At 41.7% G+C, this 25,490-nt stretch overlaps 1 protein-coding gene across 2 annotated transcripts in view; it reads right to left on the bottom strand.

Moving 5' to 3' along the window:
- Positions 1-25,490, bottom strand: part of LOC143974325 (survival motor neuron protein 1-like) — a 59,420-nt gene that overhangs the window by 555 nt on the left and 33,375 nt on the right. The window contains exons 2-9 of one of the 2 annotated variants that reach the window (XM_077475576.1): positions 24,505-24,576; positions 18,709-18,942; positions 18,329-18,523; positions 16,310-16,540; positions 14,991-15,173; positions 14,784-14,852; positions 14,550-14,699; positions 4,092-4,166 (exon numbers count right to left, since the gene is read on the bottom strand). In XM_077475576.1, coding sequence (XP_077331702.1) covers positions 4,101-4,166; positions 14,550-14,699; positions 14,784-14,852; positions 14,991-15,173; positions 16,310-16,540; positions 18,329-18,523; positions 18,709-18,942; positions 24,505-24,576 — 1,200 coding nt within the window. In that variant the 3' untranslated portion in view covers positions 4,092-4,100. The remainder of the gene's footprint in view (positions 1-4,091; positions 4,167-14,549; positions 14,700-14,783; positions 14,853-14,990; positions 15,174-16,309; positions 16,541-18,328; positions 18,524-18,708; positions 18,943-24,504; positions 24,577-25,490) is intronic. The other variant, XM_077475575.1, reaches the window with a different exon arrangement.

Here is a 25,490-nt window from a genome sequence, read left to right on the forward strand (position 1 = left end):
GCCCGGGAACCCCATAACAGGTGCCATCAGGTAATGGGGAAGTAAACCAGTGAACTACCTGTCCCCTGGACCCTGTTCCCTCTCTAATGCTACAGTCAGCCTATGACTCTATCCTACACTCCCTAACCCACATCTTTAATCTCTATTTCTTTTGGCATCTTCCCAAATTTTCTAAAACATGCACTAGCCACCCCCATACTTAAAAAGCCATCCTTAGACCTTACAAAAAAGGGGCCTTCACGCTACTACGTGGAAAATATAAATATGGTATATAAATACCTCTTCAATTAATCAATATAAATGAATATAAAAAGTAATAAATAATCACAAAGTGCACGTGCAAAAAGTGCAAAAAATGCAGCAAGACAAGATAGTGAACACAAACTACCAAATAAAGTGATAAACGAAAAAAAGTCCTGCGCAAAATATGCCAAAATTGTAAAGTCCTGAAATTGCTAAGTGCAAGAAACCGTGTAAATAGGTCAATGTAAGTGTAAATAAATAGTCCATATAATCATAAACACCAACGATGAAAAATGGATGAACAGACGGTGGTAAAAAATCCCAGAAGAAAGGGCTCACAGAACTCTCACCTTAAAAAAGGGAAAACCAGGCTCATCACAAAATCAGGAGATATCCCACTTCACTCCTCATATTCAGCCACCAGAGGGATCCTTTACTGTGCCAGATAGGAGATGATTTCTATATCCGGCCACTAGAGGGCCATTAATAGCTCATGTATTATAATGATAACCCAAACTTTATAATCCGTGGTGAATGGCTCAAAAAAAGAGGGGGGGGGGGAAGAGAGAGAGAGAGAGAGGAGGCTCCAATGGTGTAGTATATTAAGAATAAAATAGTCAATTTATTAATAGAAAAGCATAATCGGACTCTTACATTTTACAAGAAAAACACACAGCAAGAAAAGATAAAATGGTGGCGTGGCATCTTCCGCCAGTCCTACTGTACTTCCGGTACGTCCTACGGCCACTCCCTACGCGTTACGTCAGACCACGTTTATTTATTTAATTATTCAGCGACCAATCATTATCCCCATGAAGAAGTCACGTGGTCTGACGTAACGCGTAGGGTGTGGCTGTAGGACGTACCGGAAGTACAGTAGGACTGGCGGAAGATGCCACGCCACCATTTTATCTTTTCTTGTTGTGTGTTTTCTTGTAAAAGGTGAGAGTCCGATTATGCTTTTCTATTAATAAATTGACTATTTTACTGTTAATATACTACACCATTGGAGCCTCCTCTCTCTCTCCCCCCCCCCCTCTTTTTTTGAGCCATTCACCACAGATTATAACGTTTGGGTTATCATTATAATACATGAGCTATTAATGGCCCTCTAGTGGCCGGATATAGAAATCATCTCCTATCTGGCACAGTAAAGGATCCCTCTGGTGGCTGAATATGAGGAGTGAAGTGGGATATCTCCTGATTTTGTGATGAGCCTGGTTTTCCCTTTTTTAAGGTGAGAGTTCTGTGAGCCCTTTCTTCTGGGATTTTTTACCACCGTCTGTTCATCCATTTTTCATCGTTGGTGTTTATGATTATATGGACTATTTATTTACACTTACATTGACCTATTTACACGGTTTCTTGCACTTAGCAATTTCAGGACTTTACAATTTTGGCATATTTTGCGCAGGACTTTTTTTCGTTTATCATCCTTAGACCTTACCAATCTTAACAATCTATGCCCTATCTCGTGGCACATCTGGTCTACAAGCAACTGAGTGGCCACCTCAATAAGAATAACCTTCTTGATCCCCTTCAGTCTGGATTTCAACACTGCACAAAAACCAATGGACACTATTCTGTACTTCTACTTGTGGACCTTTTGGCTGCCTTTGATACGGTTGACCACCCACTCCTGCTCAAAATAACGTTACTCCTTTGGTCCCAGAGACTGTGCTCTTCGCTGGCTCTCATCCTACCTATCCCACTGCACCTTCAGTGTCACTTGCAATTCAACTTCCTCCGCTCCACTTCCTTTCTCCATTGGGGTCCCCTGAGGTTCTGCTTATGGACCTCTCCTATTTTCAATTTACACCTCCTCCTTGGGTCAGCTCAATATAATTTCTACGTTGACGACACCCAAATCTATCTCTTCACCCCTTAGCTCACTCCACCAGTCTCCTCACACATCACTACATTACTAACAGACACATCTGTCTGGATGTCACACCACTTCCTCAAAGGTAACTTGTCCATAACTGAGCTCATATTTCTTCCCCCATGTGCCTCCCTAACTTCTCGTTAAAGAGCAATGACACAATCATCCACGCATCCCCACATGCCAGGGTGCTAGGTGTTATCCTGAACTCTGATCTCTCCCTTTGGATCCACATCCAATCACTTTCCAAAGCTTGCTGCCTTAACCTCCGCAACATCTCCAAAATATGTCCCTTCCTAACCAAGTAAACCACAAAGCTCCTGATTCTCTCGCCTCTACTATTGCAACTCCCACCTCATTGGATTATCTTTAAATAGTTTATCTTTCAGCCCATCAGAAATGCTGCTGCCATACTCATCTACCTTACAAACCGCTCAGTGTCTGCCATCCCTCTCTGCCAATCCCTCCATTGGCTGCAACTCTCCCAACGAATTCAATGCAAAATACTAACAATAACTTACAAAGCCATCCACAACTCTGCCCCCAGCTACATCACTAACTTTGTCTCTAAAAACCAACCAAATCGTCCTCTTCGTTCCTTCCAAGACCTTCTGCTCTCAAGCAACATTGTCACCTCCTCCCATACTTACTTCTAGGACTTCTGAGTCTCTCCCATCCTCTGAAATTCCCTACCCCAATCTGTCAGACTATCTCCAACTCTATCCACTTTTAGGCGACACCTGAAAACTTTTCTCTTCAAAGAAGCCTATCCTGCCTCTTCATCAGCTCATCCCCCATAGCTATTACCTTTTGTATCACTTGACCCTCCCTCTTAGATTGTAAGCTCTAATTACCAGAGCCCTTTGATTCCTCCTGTATTGAATTGCAATATAACTGTACTGCCTGCCCTAACGTTGTAAAGCGCTGAACAAACTGTTGGCGCTATATAAATCATGTATAATAATAGCTACTCTACCTAGTAAGATCAGCTGTTACTTGCCACAGTGGTGGGGGAAGAAGCTAATGGGGTACAATCTGCAATCCATTAGTTGCACTGGAGGGCAGGTGAGATATCAGGGGTCAAAAATACCCCTGACACCTCTTTGAAGAGAACCTGTCACAACCCAAGGGGCTGAACAAAAGAAACTTAAGCACGTATGGCTAACCTAATACTGCAGAAATTAGAGTCATGGATATGGATGTCCTTAACTAATCAATGGGGTAGAAAAAGGGAGATGTTTTGGGAAAGATTTGAATGATCTGTTTACTCTTAGCCCTTGTACACACGGTCGGACATTCTGACGGAAAATGTCAGATCGGACCATGTTGTCGGATAATCCGACCGTGTGTGGGCTCCATCGGACTGTTTCCGTCGGAATATCCGACCGACAAAGTTTTAGAGCTGGGCTATAAAATTTTCCCACAACATGATCCGATCGGACTTTGTCCGATCGTTTGTAAAGAATTCCGATCGGACAAAGTGCCACGCATGCTCAGATCAAATTCCTAGACCAAAGCTATTGGCTACTAGCCTGAACATAGTCCCGTCGTAACGAAATAACGTCATCACGTTACGTACGATCGTATTTTCCGACAACTTTGTCCGACCATGTGTATGCAACACAAGTTTCGGACAAAATCCGTCTGACAAAATCCGAGGGATTTGGTTGTCGGAATGTCTGACCGTGTGTACAAGGACTTAGGGGTATTAGCTTATATTGTATATAAAGACAATATCTTTTGTAAAGTACTGAACTTGGATGACAATATGAAATGTAACATTTTTGTTTCCGGCAAAAAATAATTGTCTATGTTTAACAGTATGTTGCTGTAGATAACATGGAGACATTCAGTCTAAAATTGGTTTACATTGCATCAAGATTATTAATACATTTCTACTGCATGTGTTAATACAATTTTACTGTAGATAATGATAATTTACTCTTCTATCAGTGTGATGGCTTACCTTTTCATGTTATTTTCTTCTGGGCCCTTTTTTAAGATTGGGTCTCAAAGCTTCAGCCCGTCCTTGCTTCAGGCCCTGGAATACAAATGATAAGTATGTTCTGCACATTCTTCATAGGAAGGCATACAGTGTTTAAAAAAAAGTATTCACACCCCTTGAAATTTTCCACATTTTGTCATGTTACAACCAAATCCTAAACTTATTTTAATGGGATTTTATGTGATAATTGTGAAGTGGAAGGAAAATGATAAATGGTTTTCTAAATTGTTTACCAATAAATATCTTAAAAGTGTGGTGTGCATTTGTATTCAGCCCCCTTCACTCTGATACCCCGATCTAAAATCTAGTGGATCCAACTGCCTTCAGAAGTCACCTAATTAGTAAAAATAGTCCACCTGTGTGTAATTTAATCTCAGTATTAATACGGCTGTTATGTGAAGCCTTCAGAGGTTTGTTAGAGAACCTTAGTGAACAAACAGCATCATGAAGGCCAAGGAACACACCAGACAGGTCAGGGATAAAGTTGTGGAGAAGTTTAAAGCAGGGTTAGGTTATAAAAAATATCCCAAGCTTTGAACATCTCACGGAGCACTGTTCAATTCATCATCTGAAAATGGAAAGAGTATGGACCAACTGCAAACCTACCAAGGCATGGCCTTGCACCTAAATCGACAGGCCGGGCAGAGAGAGTATTAATCAGAGATGAGGCCAAGGGTAACTCTAGAGGAGCTGCAGAGATCCACAGCTCAGGTGGGAGAATCTGTCCACAAGACAACTATTAGTCGTGCACTCCACAAATCTTTATGGAAGAGTGGCAAGAAGAAAGCCATTGTTGAAAGAAAGCTATAAGAAGTCCCGTTTGCAGTATGCGAGAAGCCATGTGGGGGACACAGCAAACGTGTGGAAGAAGGTGCGCTGGTCAGATGAGACCAAAATTTTACTTTTTGGCCTTAAAGAAAAACGCTATGGATGGCAGAAAACTAACACTACACATCATCTTGAACATACCATCCACACCGTGAAACATGGTGGTGGCAGCATCATGTTGTGGGGATGCTTTTCTTCAGCAGGGACAATGAAGCTGGTCAGAGTTGATGGGAAGATGGATGGAGCCAAATACAGGGAAATCTTAGAAGAAAACCTGTTAGAGACTGCAAAAGACTTGAGACTGGGGTGGAGGTTCACCTTCCAGCAGGACAATGACCCTAGACATACAGCCAGAGCTACAATGGAATTGTTTAGATCAAAGCCTATTCATGTGTTAGAATGACCCAATCAAAGTTCAGACCTAAATCCAATTGAGAATCTGTGGCAAGACTTGAAAATTTCTGTTCAGACACTCTCCATCCAATTTGACAGAGCTTGAGCTGTCTTGCAAAGTAGAATGGGCAAAAATGTCACTCTCTAGATGTGCAAAGCTGGTAGAGAAATACCTAGAAAGATTTGCAGCTGTAATTGCAGTGAAAGGTGGTTATACAAAGTATTGACTCAGGGGGGCTGAATACAAATGCACACCACACTTTTCAAATAATTATTTGTAAAAAAAAATTGAAAAACATTTATCATTTTCATTCCACTTCACAATTATGTGCCACTTTGTGTTGATCTATCACATAAAATCCCAATAAAATACATATTTACGTTTTTGGTGGTAACATGACAAAATGTGGAAAATTTCAACGGGTAGGAATACTTTTTCAAGGCACTGTACAAATGTAAAAGGATTGGAATCATTTGTGGGATCAATATTAATTTTTACATGCTGGAATTATATTGTAACTATACTGTTGCCCTATATTTTGTAAAGTCCTGCACAAACTGTTTAATATATTTAAATGTGTAATTCATGTGTTCCTTTGCCGTCTTCCCTCAAAACTGTACATATCTTTACACACACTCCCAGTGGTAAAATGTTTTACCTTCCCCATTAACTATAATGCATTTCAAAAAATTGCAAAATTTCTTAGAAAGATTTTTAATATTAGTCACCCCGTTTGTAAATTAGTTGAATCAGAGAACTTAAGAATTGCACATTTTTTTATTTTGCAAAAGATGTCACTTGACCAATCTGCAGAGTCCCACAATGTATTAATCACAATGATCTGGATCCTTGAAATGCAAGATTCTCTATGCAACAAAACTTGTGTATTTAAGCTTATGATACGCTTATTCCAAATCTGTATACCAAAACAACTGTTCATTTGTCATTATCTTTTTCAATGCCAAAATTGAAATTCTGGCATGTAGATATTAACAATAATTTTAACTGTATTATTTCTCAGAAATTATTTTTCACAGTACTGGCCATCAGAGGTCCCTGCTGATTGCAAGTATTGAAACTATGCATACCACCTCATGAAAAACTGCCAGATTTTCATACATAGACTAAAATTCAAAAAATGGTGAACATACAAAATGATTAAATTCAGAAATAATCTCAACGTACCTGCATGCAATATACTGACATCTTCATTGATAATAAAGCTAATAACAGGATATTTGTTCTTATCGTAAAATCTATCTGTTTCTTGAAGTTCCCTTGTTTGGATTCTCCCCCCTCCTCTTTAATGATTGTCATTTTTGTGGGGGAGCAGGTACCCTGTTTTGACAGGTACCCGCTCCCACTTGTGGTCAAATCGCCGTTACGATCAAAGCAGAAGCCGCCCCCCCCCCCCTCTTTCCCCCACAACCTTCTGGGACACATCAAATGTGCTCAGGTGAGGACAACGCTGGATCCCTGGACAGGTAAGTGTCCTTACAGTATATTAAAAGTCAGCAGCTACAGTATTTGTAGCTGCTGACTTTTATTTTTTTGGAGGGGAGACTAGAGCTCTTCTTTAATGGACACAGGATTCAGTTAGAGTTAGCACCCCCAACATGTTATATATTTTATTTACCCTAAGGCTCGGTTCACACAGGGGGCGACACGACTTGCCGCGCCGCGACCTGCCGCGACCTCAGCGGCGACTTGCAAACGACTTCTGTATAGAAGTCAATGCAAGTCGCCCGAGGTCGCCCAAAAGTAGTACAGGAACCTTTTTTCTAAGTCGGAGCGACTCGACTTGTCAGGTCGCGGCGTGGCAAGTCGTGTCGCCCCCTGTGTGAACCGAGACAAAAAACCTTAATAGGAGATGTTTTAAAAGTCTCTACAGGTTATTAGTTTAGAGTTAGCTGTAACTAAGGGGCCTAGAATGTTTTCTCTCACTCCAGTGCACAGCAATATAAAAAATATGTAGTAATCAATGTTTTCCTGTGTAGCCCCCCCCCCCCAACACCTGTGTTTACATTTATATGGCAGCACAGTGGTGTAGTGGTTAGCACTCTCACCTAGCAGTAAGAAGGGTTGCTGGTTCAAATCCCAACCACGACACTACCTGCCTGGAGTTTGCATGATCTCCCTGTGCTTGCGTGGGTTTCCTCCAGGTACTCTGGTTTCCTCCCACACTCCAAAGACATGCAGGTAGGTTAATTGGCTTCTGTCCAAAATTGTCCCTAGTATATGAATGGGGACCTTGGATTGTGGGCTCCTTGAGGGTAGGGACTGATGTGAGTGGGCAATGTACAGGGATAGGGATAATTGTAGACACTCACTCTGGTTGAACTGGATGGACTTGTGTCTTTATTCAACCTTACTAACTATGTAACTATGTAACTATGTAACTATGTGCCTGCATGTGGGGGTGGGCTTAACATGTGGGGGGAAGTTTTAAGTTCTTAGGTGTAACTTTGTTTTTTTACTCTTTTCTGTTTTCACTAAACATAATTTTTTACCACTTTGGGCAGGGGGCTCGTGGAGCCCAGCTTACCTCAGAGAGCTCTGGAAACCCATTTTCCAGCTCCCCTGAGCTCTTTTATGTGTAAATCACCCGTGTCTATTAGGGGCACAGGGTGACCGAGAACCCCAGTTGGGTCTGTCCTAACCAGACTCCCAGTACAACTACACTGGACTCAGCATTTTGTTTTACCTCTGTTATCCAGGTTTCTATATGTGTGGTTTGTGTTGAAAGTTGAAGAGGCTCTTTTACTTGGGACAGTAATATTTATGAACAATCTCTCTCCAGAAAATGAAGATAAATAATTGCAACTTCCAGACTGCTAGAATATTGTAGGGGTGTCTCATAGACCATTGATAGATAGTTTGAGGTGGGGTGGGGGTTGTTATGTGTTTATTGTTAAGTGGCTGTATCCCATTCTTCTATTGTTTCTGTCTGCCTTGGGAGCAAACAATTATGGGATGTATATGCTTATGTGACTAGCTTAAGGGTTAATGAAATGAATGTCAGCTATTAGTTGCTAGAGGGGAGGGGGGATTTCTCTGACAGCCCTTCCTGCTGACAAGACTGTCTACTGATGAAAAGTCTGAATACCCGTGTGTCATGTTACTGAATGTAGTTCACCCCACCCTGAGACATTATGCAAAGAATGGAGGATTGTCCCCAGCGTGTATATCTCTTTGTGTCTGTGTTTGACTAAACAGTCTTATGTTTCTTACCACCTTACAATGATGTCTCGACAAGTGACTGGGTGGATCTTGGATTGTGCTGGTACCGGGCAAGGGAAGCTTATACGGCGGACATACTCCTCTTGAGTACAGGGTCTGTCACAGGGTCCCACAGACCAAACCAAATGTACTGGTTGTTATGTTGAACAGATCAGCTGTTCGTCTAAAAGCCAACAGGAGGCTTATAAGATTTACACACATTCAAGGCTGGTGTAGCAGCCTGAAGTGTGTGAAAAACTACCTGCTACTGCCAACATATGTCATTAATCATCAGCAGCAAAAGGTAATGAAATGGATTTTACGATACAAAAATCATTTTCTCTTTACTTTTCCTAATGGGACATAGTTTTCAGTTAATCTAAGACAAATGGGATGTCCAAAAAGAATTTCGACTGAGGGGTGGACGACATAACAAACAAAATTCTAAGAAAAATGGGGGGTAGCCTGCATTTCAAACAGATCAGATTAGGCCTGAACATCCACTAAGGCCGCGTACACACGCGGGGACTGTTCGCCCAACTTTGTCCGTCAAACAGTTTCAGCAAACAGTCCGCTCAAAATTAGCATGGACGGACATGGCCACACACGACGAACGAACAGTTTGCTGAAACCGTGCGCGATGACGTGAACGGCACGTACGACGGGACGAAAAATACGACGTCCTATACACTGCATTATAACTTTCGGCGTGTAAATCCTTTCTGAGCATGCGCGGAACTTAGTTTGACGAACAAGCCTACACACGAGGGGACTGTTCGCTGAAACAAAGTTTCAGCGGACAGTTTTTCGGAATTTCCAAAAAACCTTGTTCAGCGGACTGTTCGCTGAAACTGTCCGCTGAAAGCCCACACACGAGCGGACTGTCCGCCGAAACACTGTTCAGCGGACAAAGTTGGGCGAACAGTCCCCGCGTGTGTACGCGGCCTAACACTCAAACTTAGAAAACATAATAAAGGACACAAGGTGGCAACCTTTGCCTGATGCCTAAAAGCCCAAAAGGCACTCACCTATATTACAGCTTATACAGGAAGAGGTAGAATTAAAAGAAAAGTGTATCTAAACACAAAAATAATTTTTTTTTATATTGCAGCTTACCAATTAGATGTCATTGCTGCGTTAGTTTTTTGTTAGCAAATTTATTATTTTTTCTACCTGTTGATCTGGCTAGTAACACACTTTCTATTGCTCCTCCATAGATAGAGGAGCCACCACAAGACAGAGACACCCTTGGGGAGTAGCACTGTCTAGAGAAAGTGATTAAAAAAAGCTTAAAGTGGATGTAAACACTCACATATACCCAGTGAAGTGACCAGCCTCAGATGATACACAGGGATGAAACAAATCTCCCTATATACGTTTTACATGTATATCTGCTGTCTTCATCTTTATATACTGTTTAGAAAGTGTACATCTGTGTTATGAGATTGTCTCTTCTTGGTCAACCCTGCAGTGAAGTCTGGGCATACAGCCAAGACAACTGATTGGAAGAAAGGCACACACCCCCTATTCTCATAGGTAGAGACTTTCAGCTCCATCCCTTGAATAGTTCAGGGCTCTACTAATCTATTTATAGCATCTTCTCCAACACAAAACTCAGGCTGCTTTTATCATATGTGATGGAGAACTTGTCAGGAGTTATCAGGCTGATATGAAGAACGGGGCAGGAGACAGCTATGGGACATAGGGCTTTGAATAGAGATAACAAAACACTGCAGATATATGTTAGCTCAAATTTAACTCCAGCTAACACTTTAGCAGTTACAGAACAGTTTTTTCCTTTTGGGATAAAGGTTTAAAATATATTAACTACACTATTATTCTTTTATTTCACTTTCGCTGATGGTTTTGTCAACCTTTTGGGTCTATTTCCTATTGTTCTGTATTTACAGATGCCAAAAACTGTGATCTGAATTTGGCTTTATGCTTTGCCTCTTTAAGGCTGGATTCACACCTATGCATTTTTAGAGCTTTTTGCATTTTTTAGATTTCCACTACAGCCCATATAACATGGTTTCCTATGGAACACATTCTGTAGTGCAAATCTGCAAAATGCAAAAAGCACTAAAACTGCATGGGTTTAGGCCTGATTCACACTTAAGCAGGTTGCAGTTTGCACATTGCAGGTGCATTCTGTGTTTTTCAATACATGCTTTTCATCCACTGAAGTCTATGGAACCAAAAACCAGAAAAAAGTCCCTGGTCCTTTTCAAAAAAGGCACGGATGTGAACTACATCCATAGGAAACCATGTTAAATGGACTGTAGTGTGTTTCTGTAAAACTGAAAACGCTAAAAAATGCATAGGTGTGAACCAGGTCTTAATAAACACTGAATTTAATAGATATATTAACAAAAGCTGACCATTGTAAGCACCCCTGTCAGAGTTAAATGGTTTGTCTAAACCCTCGAACTTCAATTTTTGCTGCACAACCTGGTCTGTTAAGGAATGTTAAAAAAAATATCACCAGGATCAACAGGTAAAAAAGTTACATGTACCACACCCAGGCAGCGAAAGGAAATTTCCTTCTGATAAACTAAACTCAGACATAAAGATGGGAGAACTATGTCAACATGTAAAACAACCTTGTGAATGAGAATGGAAAGAGAAATATTCCTAATAGGTTCAAAAGGTGGTTTCTGAAGAGTCAACAGAACCAAACTTAGATTTAAAGGTGTCACAGAATGTTGTAAAATTGGAGCAACATGGGAGACTCCCTGTACAAAGGTACTGACCAAGGGATGGGAGGCTAGCACTCTGTAGAATAAGACTGCAAAAGCCAAGATTTGCCTCTTAATGATAATCAGGATAAAATGTTGATCCAGACTTGCTTAGAAAAGGTCAGGTTTCAGCCCACTGAGTGGTGAGGTTTTCTTTTTCTTCGCATCCAATGAAGTAAACCTTACATGTGTGATGGTAAACCTTACAAGAGGGAAGTTTCCTAGCTTTTAAAAGCATGGAAATTACTAACTCAGAAAGACCCCTGTCTCTCAAGACCAGGGCTTCATTAGCCAGTGACTGTAAAGCAGGCTGGTAGGCAGAACCTTAAGGTAGGTGATATAGTCAGTCTGGAAGAGATCACAGATAGTTTTCCAAAAGTTTGACCAGGCTAGAGTACAAATCTTACCTTGGCCAATTGAGTGCTATGAGAATCATTAGAATGCCCTCCATTTTGATCCTTTGAAGTAGAAAAGGAGGGAGCTTTAGAGGAGGAAAGGCATAGCATAGATCGGGCTGTACTGAGCCCACTGAGCCATGAGAGCATCCATTGTTCCTGCCAAAGGATCTTTGTATCTGGTGAAAAAACCGCTAAGTTTGGTGTTGAAACCTGGAGGACAGAAAGTCGAGCACACCCAAGCAGCGACACTGCCCCCCTAAGTCCAGGCTCTGCCAGCTGAGGTAGTCTGTCTGAAAATGTGAAGAATGTGAACAGTGGACAAGGAAGTGAAGTGCATGTGGAGTTTTGCTGAGGCTAGAATTGTTGTTACCTGCATATGCAGGACAGAAATCGGACAGCAATGAAATAATCAGCTGAAAAGGTGAGCTTTTTTTTAAAAAAAAGGAGCACCTGTTTGTTAATGCACTGAACACGCTGTAATGCATAGGGAGGTTTGTATGAAAAGTCGGTAAAGGTGATCTAAACCTTTAAATAGTGAGTGAGAGGCCAGAGGTCTTTGAATCAAAAAACGACCAAGGCCAAGATCTATCCCTTGATGGTACTCAAGGCCAGATGTTGGCCCAGACTGGACTGGATGTAAAACAAAATATGTCCTGTGAAATACTTTCCAGGATGAAGTTCCTTGCCTCCCACCAAGCAACATATGTCTTCAAGTTGCAATGGTGGACTTTGAGAGAAGTCAGCTTCCTAGCCAATAAGATAGTAGGGATAACAGAATCCGAGAGGTCCCTGTCCCATAGGACGATGGCATGATACTAAAGCCATCAACCAAGCAGCAGGGTGGGACACTAGCACTTGGGACTGAAAGGGCCCATGGAGGGTCTGTTAGTAGTATGTCTGAGTACCATGTCCTCCAGGGCTGATACAGTATAATGAGAATCAATAGAATGCACGCCACCTCAATCCTGCAAAGTAGATGAGGAATAATCTGAAGAGGCAGAAAGGCATAGATCAGGATAAACTGATACCACTGCATCATCAAAGTGTCCACTGTGAAGGGTCCCTGGACCTGGCTACAAACCTGTCCAGTTTGTTAAATACGGACGCCAGAAGATCCTCATCTGGTGTCCACCATGTGTGGCAAAATGACTGAAACTCCTCTGGATAAGGAGCCCATTTCTACAAGTATAGAAGCTGAGAACTGAGAAAGCGCTGCTGGCATTCCAGCGTGCATTCCACCAGACCAGAAGTGACGTGCATTTAAGTCCAGCCCAATGCGTTTTGTCATTCAGATGCAATGTCATAAGGATCATGTAAAAATAGATGGTACCCTTTGATGAAGTCTACAGACGAAATGCGTTAGCATGGACCACACAGCAACCAGAAGTGACATAAGGCCCCCACTGGAAGTGACACAGCAGAAGTAGGAGTCAATTGTTATTTATGTGTACCATCTATTTTTGCATGTGAGTAGTTGTTAACTGGTTGGAATACATGTCTTTTACTGAATGGGATTAGACTGTGGAGCATTTTTCTTTTTATGGTCAACCTGAGTTAACTAAGGGAAAGGTGGAAGTGAGGTAAGCGTGACCACTGGGGAGCTGCTGAATTGATTAACACAAGTGTATCAGCCAATCCTTCGTTTGAGAGGCAAATCCACCTGGTGCCTGGGAGCAGATGCACTACACAGCTGGTGTCACAGGAGAGTGGCAATGGATTTTGCGTGAGCAGTATCAGTGTGGAACAAGATTCTGTTTCTCATCACTGATGTGGTGTTCTTTGGACTTTATTATTGAAAGGGCTTTTATTATATGGACATTTAGATTTATGTGTTTGAATTGATTTATCACTGCGCTGCTTCACATCCAAATATTGGGGAATGTGGTGAATGTGGATTTTAAGTATTTATTTTAAGCTGAAGCAGTGAATGTGTATATTGTATTATTTACTTTTTTTCATCTACTTTTTTCACTTATTGGAATTTCATTATAGTGGTTTTGAATCCCTATAAGAATATTTAGTCTTGAACATTTAAAGTTGTACTAAAGGCAGAATATTTTTTTACCCTGATGCATTCTCTGCATTAAGGTAAAAAAAACCTTGTGGATGCAGCCTCTCATGCAGCCCCTCTTATACTAACTTAAGTCCCATCTCAATTCAGCGAGGTGCATGAGAACAGCAACTCTTCCAGGTCTCTCTCTTCTTATTGGCTCGCATAGCAGCAGGAGCCACAGCCAGTGAGTCAATGAGGAGAGAGCGGGGGGTGGGGCTACTCTGTGCAAAACCACTACACGAAGCAGGTAGGTATGACATTTTTGGGTTATTTAAAAAAAAAAAATAACAACCTTTACAATCACTTTAATCACTGCACTCCACGAGCATGGTATTTCTCGTGTTTACTAAGGTAGATTAAAGCGGTTGTTTTTTTTTCCCTACCTGCAAGGTAATGTCTTAAAGTGCTAGTACTTACCTGAAAACGAAGCATTCCAAAAATGCGATGTCATCACTGGAAGCCGCTTCCATCTTCACTGGTCTTGCTTCGGGGTTCGCGGACTCTGGCTCTGTGACTGCCTGCGCGGGAGCCAAAGTTCACGGCACAGGTGTGCCAGTGATGTCACTAGCTGCATGTACAGTAAATATGTCCTATACGTTGCAAATGTAGGGGATATTTACACTACCTATAAGTAAGCCTTATTACAGGCTTACCTATAGGTAAAAGCAAGAGATGGAAGTTAATTTCCACTTTAAAACAGCAGGTGAGCACAGAGAGGGTAAACACAGCTTGTTAAAAGAGAACCTGTTGCCTAATAAGGGGAAATCAAAAGTCAGCAAAGATAGATACCTTGTAGAAGCCTGTATGATACCCAGTCATATACCAAGCCATCAGCATACAAGCTAAGACATCTTCATCTTCCTGCTCTTCTTCATCATAGTCCTCCCACTCTGTGCTGAAGAAAGGAGGTGGTGGCGGTGGTGGAGGAAGAGGTGCTGACTGACAAAAGTAAAGCGAACCACTTTAGGAGCCAAAAACGAAATAAGGCAGATTAAAAATGTAAGAGGTATTGCAGCCACTTACTGGGGGCCAATTGTGCCAGGCAGGAAGGTGAGCTCTCACAGGCGGTGGAGGTGGTGGCCAAAAACAGCCCTAAAACAAAGAAATTAAATATTTATTTCAATATTTACGTTTTGCCAGGTCTCAAAGAAGTCAAAGGCTCATCATGCCCTATCTCACCAGAATACACAGGTAAGCTTTTCCTAACCGAACATACTGTAGGATACTCACCTTGGGTGGAGGAGGAGGAGGTAATGAGGGTGGAGGTGGTGGAGGGGGAGGCGGAGGCGGTGGTGGAGGTGGAAAAGTGTACATCCAATCAGACTTCTTCCCTTGTTTCCTCCAATTACGTGATAGATCAGGTGATGAGGTAGAACTTCTTCTTGTGTACAGCCAGTCTGTATCCTCCTCATCCTGCCAATCAAAGCTGTTACATGTGAAAGCCAGCCAGCCCCTAGTGAATCATGCTCAGTCTCCCCCTGCACCATTTGAACTAATAACAAACTCAGTCTGCTTATCTAGTGGTCTTAATCCTTTGATTGCCAGCCAGAGGAAACTTAGCAAAAAAAAGTGTAACCAAGCAGATCAGGAAAGTATGTCTGGCATCACAGATCCATTTAAAAAGGTATCATTATTGAGAGGATGACTTATGTTTGTGACATTCAGGGGAATTAAAAAAAGGTTCCTGCACCATTATAATATAAAAAAAGGAGGTTTAAAATGCTATTCTGCTATTTACCAGCCAACATCCCAATCTTAAATTTAGTACGGATTTTCCCCTTGGGGGTGGGACTTTAAAGGCATGGATTGTCAGACATTCAATATAGTAAAAATATAAAATAACTTTATTTATATATAGTCTAAATAAAGTTATTTTATATTTATTTTATATATACCCCCAAGGGGAAACCTCACACTGCACCATTATAATGGCAAAGGAAACTGGTGTAACTGGCATGCGGCACATTAACAAAACCTACAGCTCCAGCTAAACTGACTTCTGTGCTTTGCCTGATGCAGACATGACATAGAACACTGACAGCTTCACATTCTTTGTTAATTCCCCCAATTATGTCCTTTCTCTAAATGTTACCTTGTGTGTTAACTACTAGAGAAAGTACATTATGGCCCATATATTTTGCAGCAACGTGATGCTGGACATACTTTCTTAAAACAAATTTTTGGAGCTTAACAAGCCATCTGTGCATCATAACAGATGCTAGTTCTAGTACATGAGAAACATGAGAAGGTGCTATGCATGGGTTCTTTCGGTGGCAATGAAAAGGTTTAACATACATTATCCCCAATAGGCGGAAGTAGATAATAGTCCAATTCTTTGGTCAGTCTCAATAATGTTATATGCTACGTCTGAAGTCATTGTCTGTCTCTCTGTATACTATGCACAATATTTTTTACTTTGAGTCTTAGAAGTGTCACACCTACCACCCCCAATATTAGCACAAGGGTAATAAATTTAAACCTCTACCTCTTACAGCCCTAAATGGTCCAGGCACCAAACACAACTCAGTTCCACACATATCAGGCTGTACCCCTGAGCTATCCAGTCCTAGAGGTGCAGGACTCGCCTGCTTCTTGCCGTGAGTGTGTACGGGGAAACTGGATGGAGGCATCAGATCAGCCAAGTTCTGCTCCTCCTCATTGTTATATCCCTTATACACCACCACACAGGTGCCCAAAACCTCATCCACAGAGCGAATAACGGCTGAGTATAGCTGTCCATCCTCAGACCACTGCACTGAACAACGGTCACCAACCTTCCACTATATAAGAGAAAAAAAATGAGAGATTGTGGACTTGTAGGTGGTATAAGAAAATTATAAATGTAATAGAAAAAATAAAAGAGAAAGAGAAGAAAAATAGTATATCTGCCATTAGATGAAAAAAGTCTGTGTACAGAGAAGCTACAACCTGGCAGGAAGGAAATCTAACACTATACAGGAATACCAGTTAAAGCAGAGGGAGGGTTGGGGTAATCTATTCAATACCTTTTACGATGGACTTAGAAAGGACAACTGGTTTGGCAGAGATTGTAAACTTAGCAGTATAAATGGTGGTCCTCGTAATGACCACTGAGGTTAATGGGAAAGGGGAAGCGCTGAAACGTTTGATATTTAATTGTTGTAATCTGCCAATTATTCTGAGGGTGGAGAGAGTAGATGCACAAAAGGGTAATTTATAAACTGCAGAATGCCGTCCCACAAAACAGGTATGCTTCCAATGTGCTTATTTGAATTCATTAATGAATGTATGTTTTTCACCATTCTTTACAGGTAGGTTAAAATCTTGGGTCAACTATCCTCAGAATCATGAAACAATTTATTTTCTGTCCCTATTCAACCCTTTTCAAATTAAAAGTTTTATAATATCTTGTTTTACATGAATAAGTGGTAATCTAATAATTCTTTAAATACAACTGATTTGCCCCATTCACAGACATTATCTAAACCAGGGGTCTCTAAACGTTCTAAACAAAGAGCCAGTTTACTGTCCTTCAAATTTCAGGGAGGGCTGCACTGTGGCCAATGGGAGAAGAAAATGTCCTGGCATCAGTGGTAATAAACAATGTTCCATGATTGGTATTAGGGGAAGTAATAGTGCCCCATCATTGGTATCAATAGGAGGAATAGGTCCCTGTCATTGATGTCAATGGGAGGAATGCAGTCCCATCATGGGTGTCAATGGGAGGAATAGTGCACCTTCATTGGTGTTAATGGGAGGAATAGTGCCGCAACATTGGTGTCAACGGGAAGATTAGTGCCCCAACATTGGTGTTATTGGGAGGATTAGTGCACCCTCATTGGTGTCAACGGGAGGATTAGTGCCTCAACATTGGTGTTATTGGGAGGATTAGTGCACCATCATTGGTGTCAATGGGAGAAATAGTGCCCAAACATTGGTGTTATTGGGAGGATTAGTGCACCATCATTGGTGTCAATGGGAGGATTAGTGCCCCAACATTGGTGTTATTGGGAGGATTAGTGCACCATCATTGGTGTCAATGGGAGGAATAGTGCCCAAACATTGGTGTCAACGGGAGGATTAGTGTCATTGAGAGGATTAGCACCCCAACACTGGTGTCAATGGGAGGATTAGTGCCCCATCATTGGTGTAAATCGAAGGAATAGTGCCCCATCGACGGTGTCAGTGGCAGAAACTATCACTGACAGCAACAATGTCAGCAGCAGTTGGGGGGAATAATACCCCAAGGACCAGATAAAAGCAAGCAAAGTGCTGCATTTTGGAGGCATCATATCAACAAATTTTGAAATATAGACAATTGATTCCTACTGCATAAACATGGGTTTAGCCTAATCTCATTCCTTTGTACTTTATAAATGACATCCTACTATAGTGAACTGTAATAATAATTTATTAGAGGTGGTATAAGAAGCCAATAACATAACTTAGAAGCTGCAATCATTAAACTAGCAGGGAAAATATGTAAGTATTGTAAGAAGGGTTAACTAAGGTGGCAATACAGACAATGAGCAGTGAGGTCCATTAGAAGAAAGGGGTTTGGTTTGGTACTACAGAAAAGACTCAGTCACCTGTTTGACAGGTGGGGTGCTATCCCCACTGCTCCCCACAGACACTATTTCATCCAGCTGATGCCTCTCGGTATTTCCATAGCCATCATACTGGACCACACAAGTGCTGCTTTCTCTGTCAATGGATTTTACTGTAGCAGGGTAGACACATCCATCCTCTGACCAAACTGCACTACAAGGGTCTCCCACTTTCCACTAAGAAGGGAAAAAAATATGATATTGAGCATGGGTGGCAAAATACAGTTATAGAAAATGCCATGCAACATTTACTTCATTCTCAGAAACCAAAGTTAAAAGAAGAAACAAATAAAATACAATTTCATTTGCAACTCTGTTCATTTATGTATTTTGGTCTATTTTTTTTAAAATAAGCCACTCACTTTGGTTGCGAGAGAGCGAGAGGTTGAATGAGAAGAAGGATGTGTCAGAGGAGGAGGAGGCTGTGCCTTCTTCTTCTTACTCCACTTATCCCCCTCATGCTTTGGGTGATCCCTGTGACCGTCTCTCTCCCACTCTGATTCTCTCGTCACGTCTCGCTGACAATCTTTTTGGAGATCACCTGATGCAGTGGCTTCTTCTGCCCTCCGGTTTTTATCAGTGCATCTAAGCATATCCTGGGAATAGGGATTAAAGTGGTTAATATTCTGTTTCGTTCAGGAGAACTTCACCTACTTTTTTGTTAGCATTATTATTTTATTCTCTACTTTTTAAAGTGGTTGTAAAGGCTCAAGGTTAGTTACCTTCTTTGGATGAAGGTAAAAAAAAACCTTCTGTTTGCAGAGCCCCCACCCCCAATACTCACTTAAGCCCGATCTCGATCCAGCGATGTGCATGAGACCTGAGCTTCTCCCGGGTCTCTCACTGGGAGCCATTGGCTCCTTCTACTGTCAATCACAGCCAATGAGCCAATAAGGAGAAAACAGGTGTCTTATGGAGGCATAGAGCGGGGCTCTGGGGCAAGCATGCACCAGTACCCCCCATAGCAAGCAAATTGCTATTGGGGGCACTGGCTGAAGAGGAGGAGTCAGGAGCACCAGATGGGGACCCAAAAAGGAGGGGGAACAGGGCTGTTCTGTGCAAAACCACTGCACAGAGCAGGTACAGTGCCATGAAATATTATTCATACCCCTTGAAATTTTCCACATTTTGTCACGTTAGAACCAAAAACGTAAACATATTTTATTGGGATTTTATGTGATAGACCAACACAAAGTGGCACATAATTGTAAAGTTGAAGGAAAATGATAAATAGATTAAATTTTTTTTTATACAAATAAATATGTAAAAAGTGTGGTGTGCTTTTGAATTCAGCTCCCTTTACTCTGATACCCCTAACTAAAATCTAGTGGAACCAATTGCCTTCAGAAGTCACCAAATTAGTAAATAGAGTCCACCTGTGTGTAATTTAAAGTGGAAGTCCACCCCAACACTTAAATTTTCCCCTGCAATCGTTAATGTGAGCTAAGTTCAGCCTTATGCCTTCAAGTCTACTTCTTTCTAAATCTAAGAGCAGCAAGCAGGTGTGGTTATTGAAATCTAGTGACATCACTTCCAGGGAGAGACGCTGTTCCTGTGTAGCCAGTGGGCGTGGTTACTGAAAGCTAGTGACATCACTTCCAGGGAGAGACGCTGTTCCTGTGTAGCCAGTGGGCGTGGTTACTGAAATCTAGTGACATCACTTCCAGGGAGAGACGCTGTTCCTGTGTAGCCAGTGGGAGTGGTTACTGAAAGCTAGTGACATCACTTCCAGGGAGAGACGCTGTTCCTGTGTAGCCAGTAGGCGTGTACAGGATGGGAGGAGCTGATCACTGGTTCCTGCCCAGTTTCTCTCATCAGTAAGGATGCATTGTACATTCTAATTCATGAGAATATTAAGAAAAGAGCCATCCACACAGGACACGGGGGATGGCTCCCCCCACTAAAGGAACAGTACAGGCAAACCACACGAAGGCTCCTTTTCCACTAGTATGACTTGTCATGTGACTTTGAACATAAAGTCACATGACAAGTCACAGCCCATTGATTTCAATGGCACCCGTTCCCATCTATGCGACTTTGAAAATCAGCAACTTTGAAAAGGTACCTGCAATGCTTTGATGCGACTTTGATCCAGAGAGTGTAAAGTTAGATCAATCTGCACTCACAAATGTTCCAACTTTGGGGTCGCAATAGTGGAAATGTAGACTAAAGTTCAGTTTTCACTAGTATGACTTGACTTGCAACTTTGGACACATAGTCGCATGACAAATCACAGCCCATTGATTTCAATGGCACCCGTTCCAATCTATGCGACTTTGAAAAGGTACCTGCAGTGCTTTGATGTGACTTTTGATGCGATTTTAATCCAGAGAGTGTAAAGTTGGATCAAAGCTGCACTCAAAGTTGCATTTTAAATCATGCAACTTTGGAGTAGCATATTAAATGTAGCTGGGTGTGTGCCACACCATGCACACAGTGCCCATTACAGTGCCATGCAGAAACAACCACGTGATTGTACACTGTAGAAAATCTGCTACTTTAATCTCAGTATAAATACAGCTGTTATGTGAAGTCCTCAGAGGTTTGTTAGAGAACCTTACTGAACAAACAGCATCATGAAGGCCAACGAACACACCAGACAGGTGAGGGATAAAGTTGTGGAGAAGTTTAAAGCAGGGTTGGGTTATAAAAAAATATCCCAAGCGTTGAACATCTCACCTGGAGCACTGTTCAATCCATCATCCGAAAATAGAAATAGTATGGCACAACTGCAAACCTACCAAGACATGGCCGTCCACCTAAACTGAAAGGCCGGGCAAGGAGAGCATTAATGAAAGAAGCAGCCAAGAGGCCCATTGTAACTCTGGAGAAGTTTCAGTGATCCACAGCTCAGGTGGGGAAATCTGTCCACAGGACAACTATTAGTGGTGCACTCCACAAATTTGGCATTTATGGAAGAGTGGCATGAAGAAAGCATTGTTGAAAGAAAGCCATAAAAAGTCCCGTTTGCAGTTTGCGAGACGCTATGTGGGGGACACAGCAAACATGTGGAAGAAGCTGCTCTGCTTAGATGAGACCAAAATGTTACTTTTTGGCCTAAAAGCAAAATGCTCTGTGTGGTGGAAAACTAACACTATACATCCCCCCAAACACACCATCCCCACCGTGAAACATGGTGGTGGCAGCATCATGTTGTAGGGATGCTTTTCTTCAGCAGGGACAGGGAAGCTGGTGAGAGTTGATAGGAAGATGAGTCTACAAATGCACGCCACACATATTTATTTGTAAAGAATTTTTAAAAACATTTATCATTTTCTTTCCACTTCACAATTATGTGCTACTTTGTGTTGGCCTATCACATAAAATCCCAATAAATTACATTTACGTTTTTGGCTGTAACATGAAAAAATTGGGAAAATTTCAAGGGGGATGAATACTTTTTCAAGGCACTGTAATGTAAGTATGACATGTTTGCTATTTAAAAAAAAAAAAAGAAAAAAATATAACCTTTTTAATGTCACTTAAAATTCGATGAATTAACGTTTAAGGGATCAAGCCCTAAAATGAATGGAAAACCCATTGACTTAGGTTACCTTCAGTGGAAATCACATGTCAAAATGATGCGTAAATCCAGAAAGGCAGAAGGAACCACAGCGGCCAAAGCCAGAGCAGGTATTCCACACACCCAGAGGTGTAGAATACTTGCAGCTTCTGGGGTGCATGGAAATAGGGAATTTTCAATACACAAACCGCCAGAAAGACAAATATATAAACGGTAACTCTGTGGGGAGACTGGTAAGGTAATTTGTAACCAAATTTCCCCTGGAATGAGAAGGCAAAACTTTTTTTAGTAAGGTGTTAACAGAGTGCATTAGGAGCCATTTATAGAATCTTTCTTGGTTTGACTGGTTAACCACTCGCCGACCAGCCGCAGCCAGGTCGTCACTTTCCCACAAATCGCCATAGGTGTACGTCGGCTCCTTTAAGGCAGGGTATCCGATGCGTGTGGCCAGTGGCTGCGATGTTTGCTGGCCACCCGAGAGCAGCAGCAACGAGAGCCAGAACGGGATCTGTCAATGTAAACAGAGAGATCCCTGTTCTGACAGGGGAGGAGAGAGAGATCTGCTGTTCCTTGTGAACAGCAATCTCTCTCCTCCTCCAGTCAGCCCAGCCCCCATACAGTTACAAACACTCCTAGGGAACCCACTTAACACCTTGATCACTCTAGCATTAACCCCTTCCCTGCCAGTGTAATTTATGCAGTAATCAATGGCTATTTTTAGCTCTGATCGCAGTATAAATGTCAATGGTCCCCAAAAAATTTGTCAAACGTGTCCGATCTTTCCGCCGCATGTCGCCGATCCCCAAAAATCACAGATCGTCGCCATTACTAGTAAAAAATAAATAAATAATAAAAATGCCATAACTATAACCCCTATTTTGTAGACACTATAACTTTTGCACATACCAATCAATATACACTTATTTGCAATTTTTTTTTACAAAAAATATGTAGAAGAATACATATTGGTCTAAACTGATGAAGAAATTTATTTTATTTTTTTGGGATATTTATTATAGCAAAAAGTAAAAAATATTATTTTTTTCCAAAATTGCCGCTCTTTTTTTGTTTATAGCGCAAAGAATAAAAACCGCAGAGGTAATCAAAGAAATATCCTATTTGTGGGAAAAAAGGACATCAATTTTGTTTGGGTACAACCTTGCGGCCCGCGTAATTGTCAGTTAAATCGACGCAGTGCCGTTTCGCAAAAAATGGCTCGGTCATTAAGGCGGGAAATCTTCCAGTCTGTAAGTGATTACATCTGTTCCTTATGCATCTCTTTTCAGTTAATGGCACTTCACACTTTCCTTTTATAGAAAGTTCTAGACTGATTTAAAGAGAACCAGTAAGACTCTCTCCAATGTTAAAGATACTCTGTCACTTTGCCCATTCGGTCTCTATATAGCCTTTCCCCAATCTACTTAATACTTACCTTCCCTGCACTCCCCACTGCTCCCTTGCTGTGCATTCCCATCACCATGTAACCTCCATGTTAGGTGGTGTTCTACCTTATGCAGGGTAGATGGCATTGCCCCCCCCGTTCAGATAACAGCCCTTAGAACTGGCAGTTGACCACTCAAGCTGAGCACTGCATCCTGTACAGATATTTAAAAAAAAAAACATTATAAATACCTTTTCCCCCTTTTTTTATAAGTGATCACATTCCCTCTGTTCTCAACTGCATAAGAGCTGGGGGGTGGAGAAGCAGCAGCACACTGAGCTTCCCAGTGAACGGCTGTGCATCGGGGTGTGTCAGGGCAAGTTTGATCATTGGAGGAGAGCGGGCAGAGTTCCCAGCATAGCTAGGGAACTGACCACGCTGTGCTCTCCTACTTAGTGTGGTCAGTTTTTAATAGAAAAACAAGGAGACTAGTAGGAACACCAGGGATTTCACATAAAGGAAGCAAAACAAAGAGAACAGGAGACTTTCTCATACAAGTACATGGTACAGCAGCCACATATCAGGAATATGAAATGTCGGGTAACAAATGCTTTAAGTTGTGATAGCATTGCAGCCTTTCTGCTCAAATAGATGTGAGTGCTGTTATTCAGTTATATTCTTCCCATGGCAGTGCAGAAATGTCAGGCTGTGAAGTCTTTATAGAGGCAGACTTGTCTCCTGCCTGTGCTCAAGGTTAAAATTTGGGATGCCAAAGAAGAGAAAAAGCTCAATTAATGAATCCTCTTGTTTTCTTTTATATAAACGTAACTGTGCGCTTGTTATAGGATTTTGAATGTGTTTGCAGCACTGAGCTCAGGCAAGATGGCCTTACAACTCCACCCTCTGCTGGCGCCTCTGCTCTGAAGGGAGAATACAAGTAAATAATCAACAATCAAGCAATCCTGAGCAGAAAGGCTTATTGCAAAAAAATTTTATACAGTTTTTTTGTACAGTTATAACAATTCAACCGTAGAGGTTTACCTTATTGTAAAGGCCCAGTAGCACAGTAACTGTCCCTCTTTATTCTTCAGAAAAATAAAGAGGTTTCTATTTCAACCACTCGGCAGCAGTTTCTGTTCCAGAACTCAATGAGTGTTACTGCTGTCACACTGGGATACCAAATTTAAAAAAATGGGTCCCCATAAAAAAAAGGGATAGAGAAATACAACTACCGTGTGTAGTAGGTATAGGTACCTGGAAAGACTGGACAGCCTTTTCATAGGATTTAATAAGAGCAGCATCGTCCCACTCATCAATATCTTCACTCTGCAAGACCCGAGAGAAGATATTTCAGGACACATGCATTTCCCTGCACCCACACTTCTCAACTTTTATGCCAACACCACTATGTACGCATCTCACAAGCTTATTCTACACATTCATTGGGACACATACTTCATATCACCTCCTGACGCACGCTGACATATAATCACACACATAGGTTGGACTCGATGGACTTTTTTTCAACCTTACCTACTATGTAACTATGTAGCTTCAAACGCTACACTAGTACGGCTCACTGACCATATCGATCATACATTTTGTCCATACTAATGCCAGTCTCATGTTTGTTTTATGTCCAGGACAAGTTGAAGCGGCAATTTTATTCTGTACTTGCTAGAGCAGGCTGGAAGCAGAGGGCCTACCTACAGTGTTTGTCAGCCCCTTGGTATATGCATGTGATACCATACACCTTGTATAGGCAGCTTTTCTTGTATGCATGATGATGCCATTCTTCTATGGCTTTGCTCATGGACTTTGCAAGAACATTTATTACAGTGTTTGGAATGCTTGTTATAGAACACTTTGGAATATCTTTGTTTGACTACCAATAGTTCTGTCATCTACAAAAAATAGGCAATAAACTTTGTGCTTGTCTACAATTTCTATCGGGAAAAGGGTCTGTAGCAGGTATCAGCACAAAACAAGGTTGGGTAAATGCCAGACCACCTCACACTCATTGAGACTAAGCTATAACAATTAGGGCCCTATCACACGGGCCAACCGATCAGGTCCACTTGTTTTTCAGGTGGACCCGATTGGACCTTCCAGTCTACATATTGACACCTGCCGACACCTGATCCCATCCAATCCTGTCTGCTAAAGACAGACGGATGGATCATTCCCCATCTGAATGGCATATCAGATGGCAGTCGGTTCTAAACAGAAAACATCCGACT

This window comes from Lithobates pipiens, unplaced genomic scaffold (assembly GCF_037356315.1).
Source record: "Lithobates pipiens isolate NorthernLeopardFrog02 unplaced genomic scaffold, aLitPip1_a1.2 Scaffold_13, whole genome shotgun sequence".
In the NCBI taxonomy this organism is placed as follows: Eukaryota; Metazoa; Chordata; class Amphibia; order Anura; family Ranidae; genus Lithobates; species Lithobates pipiens.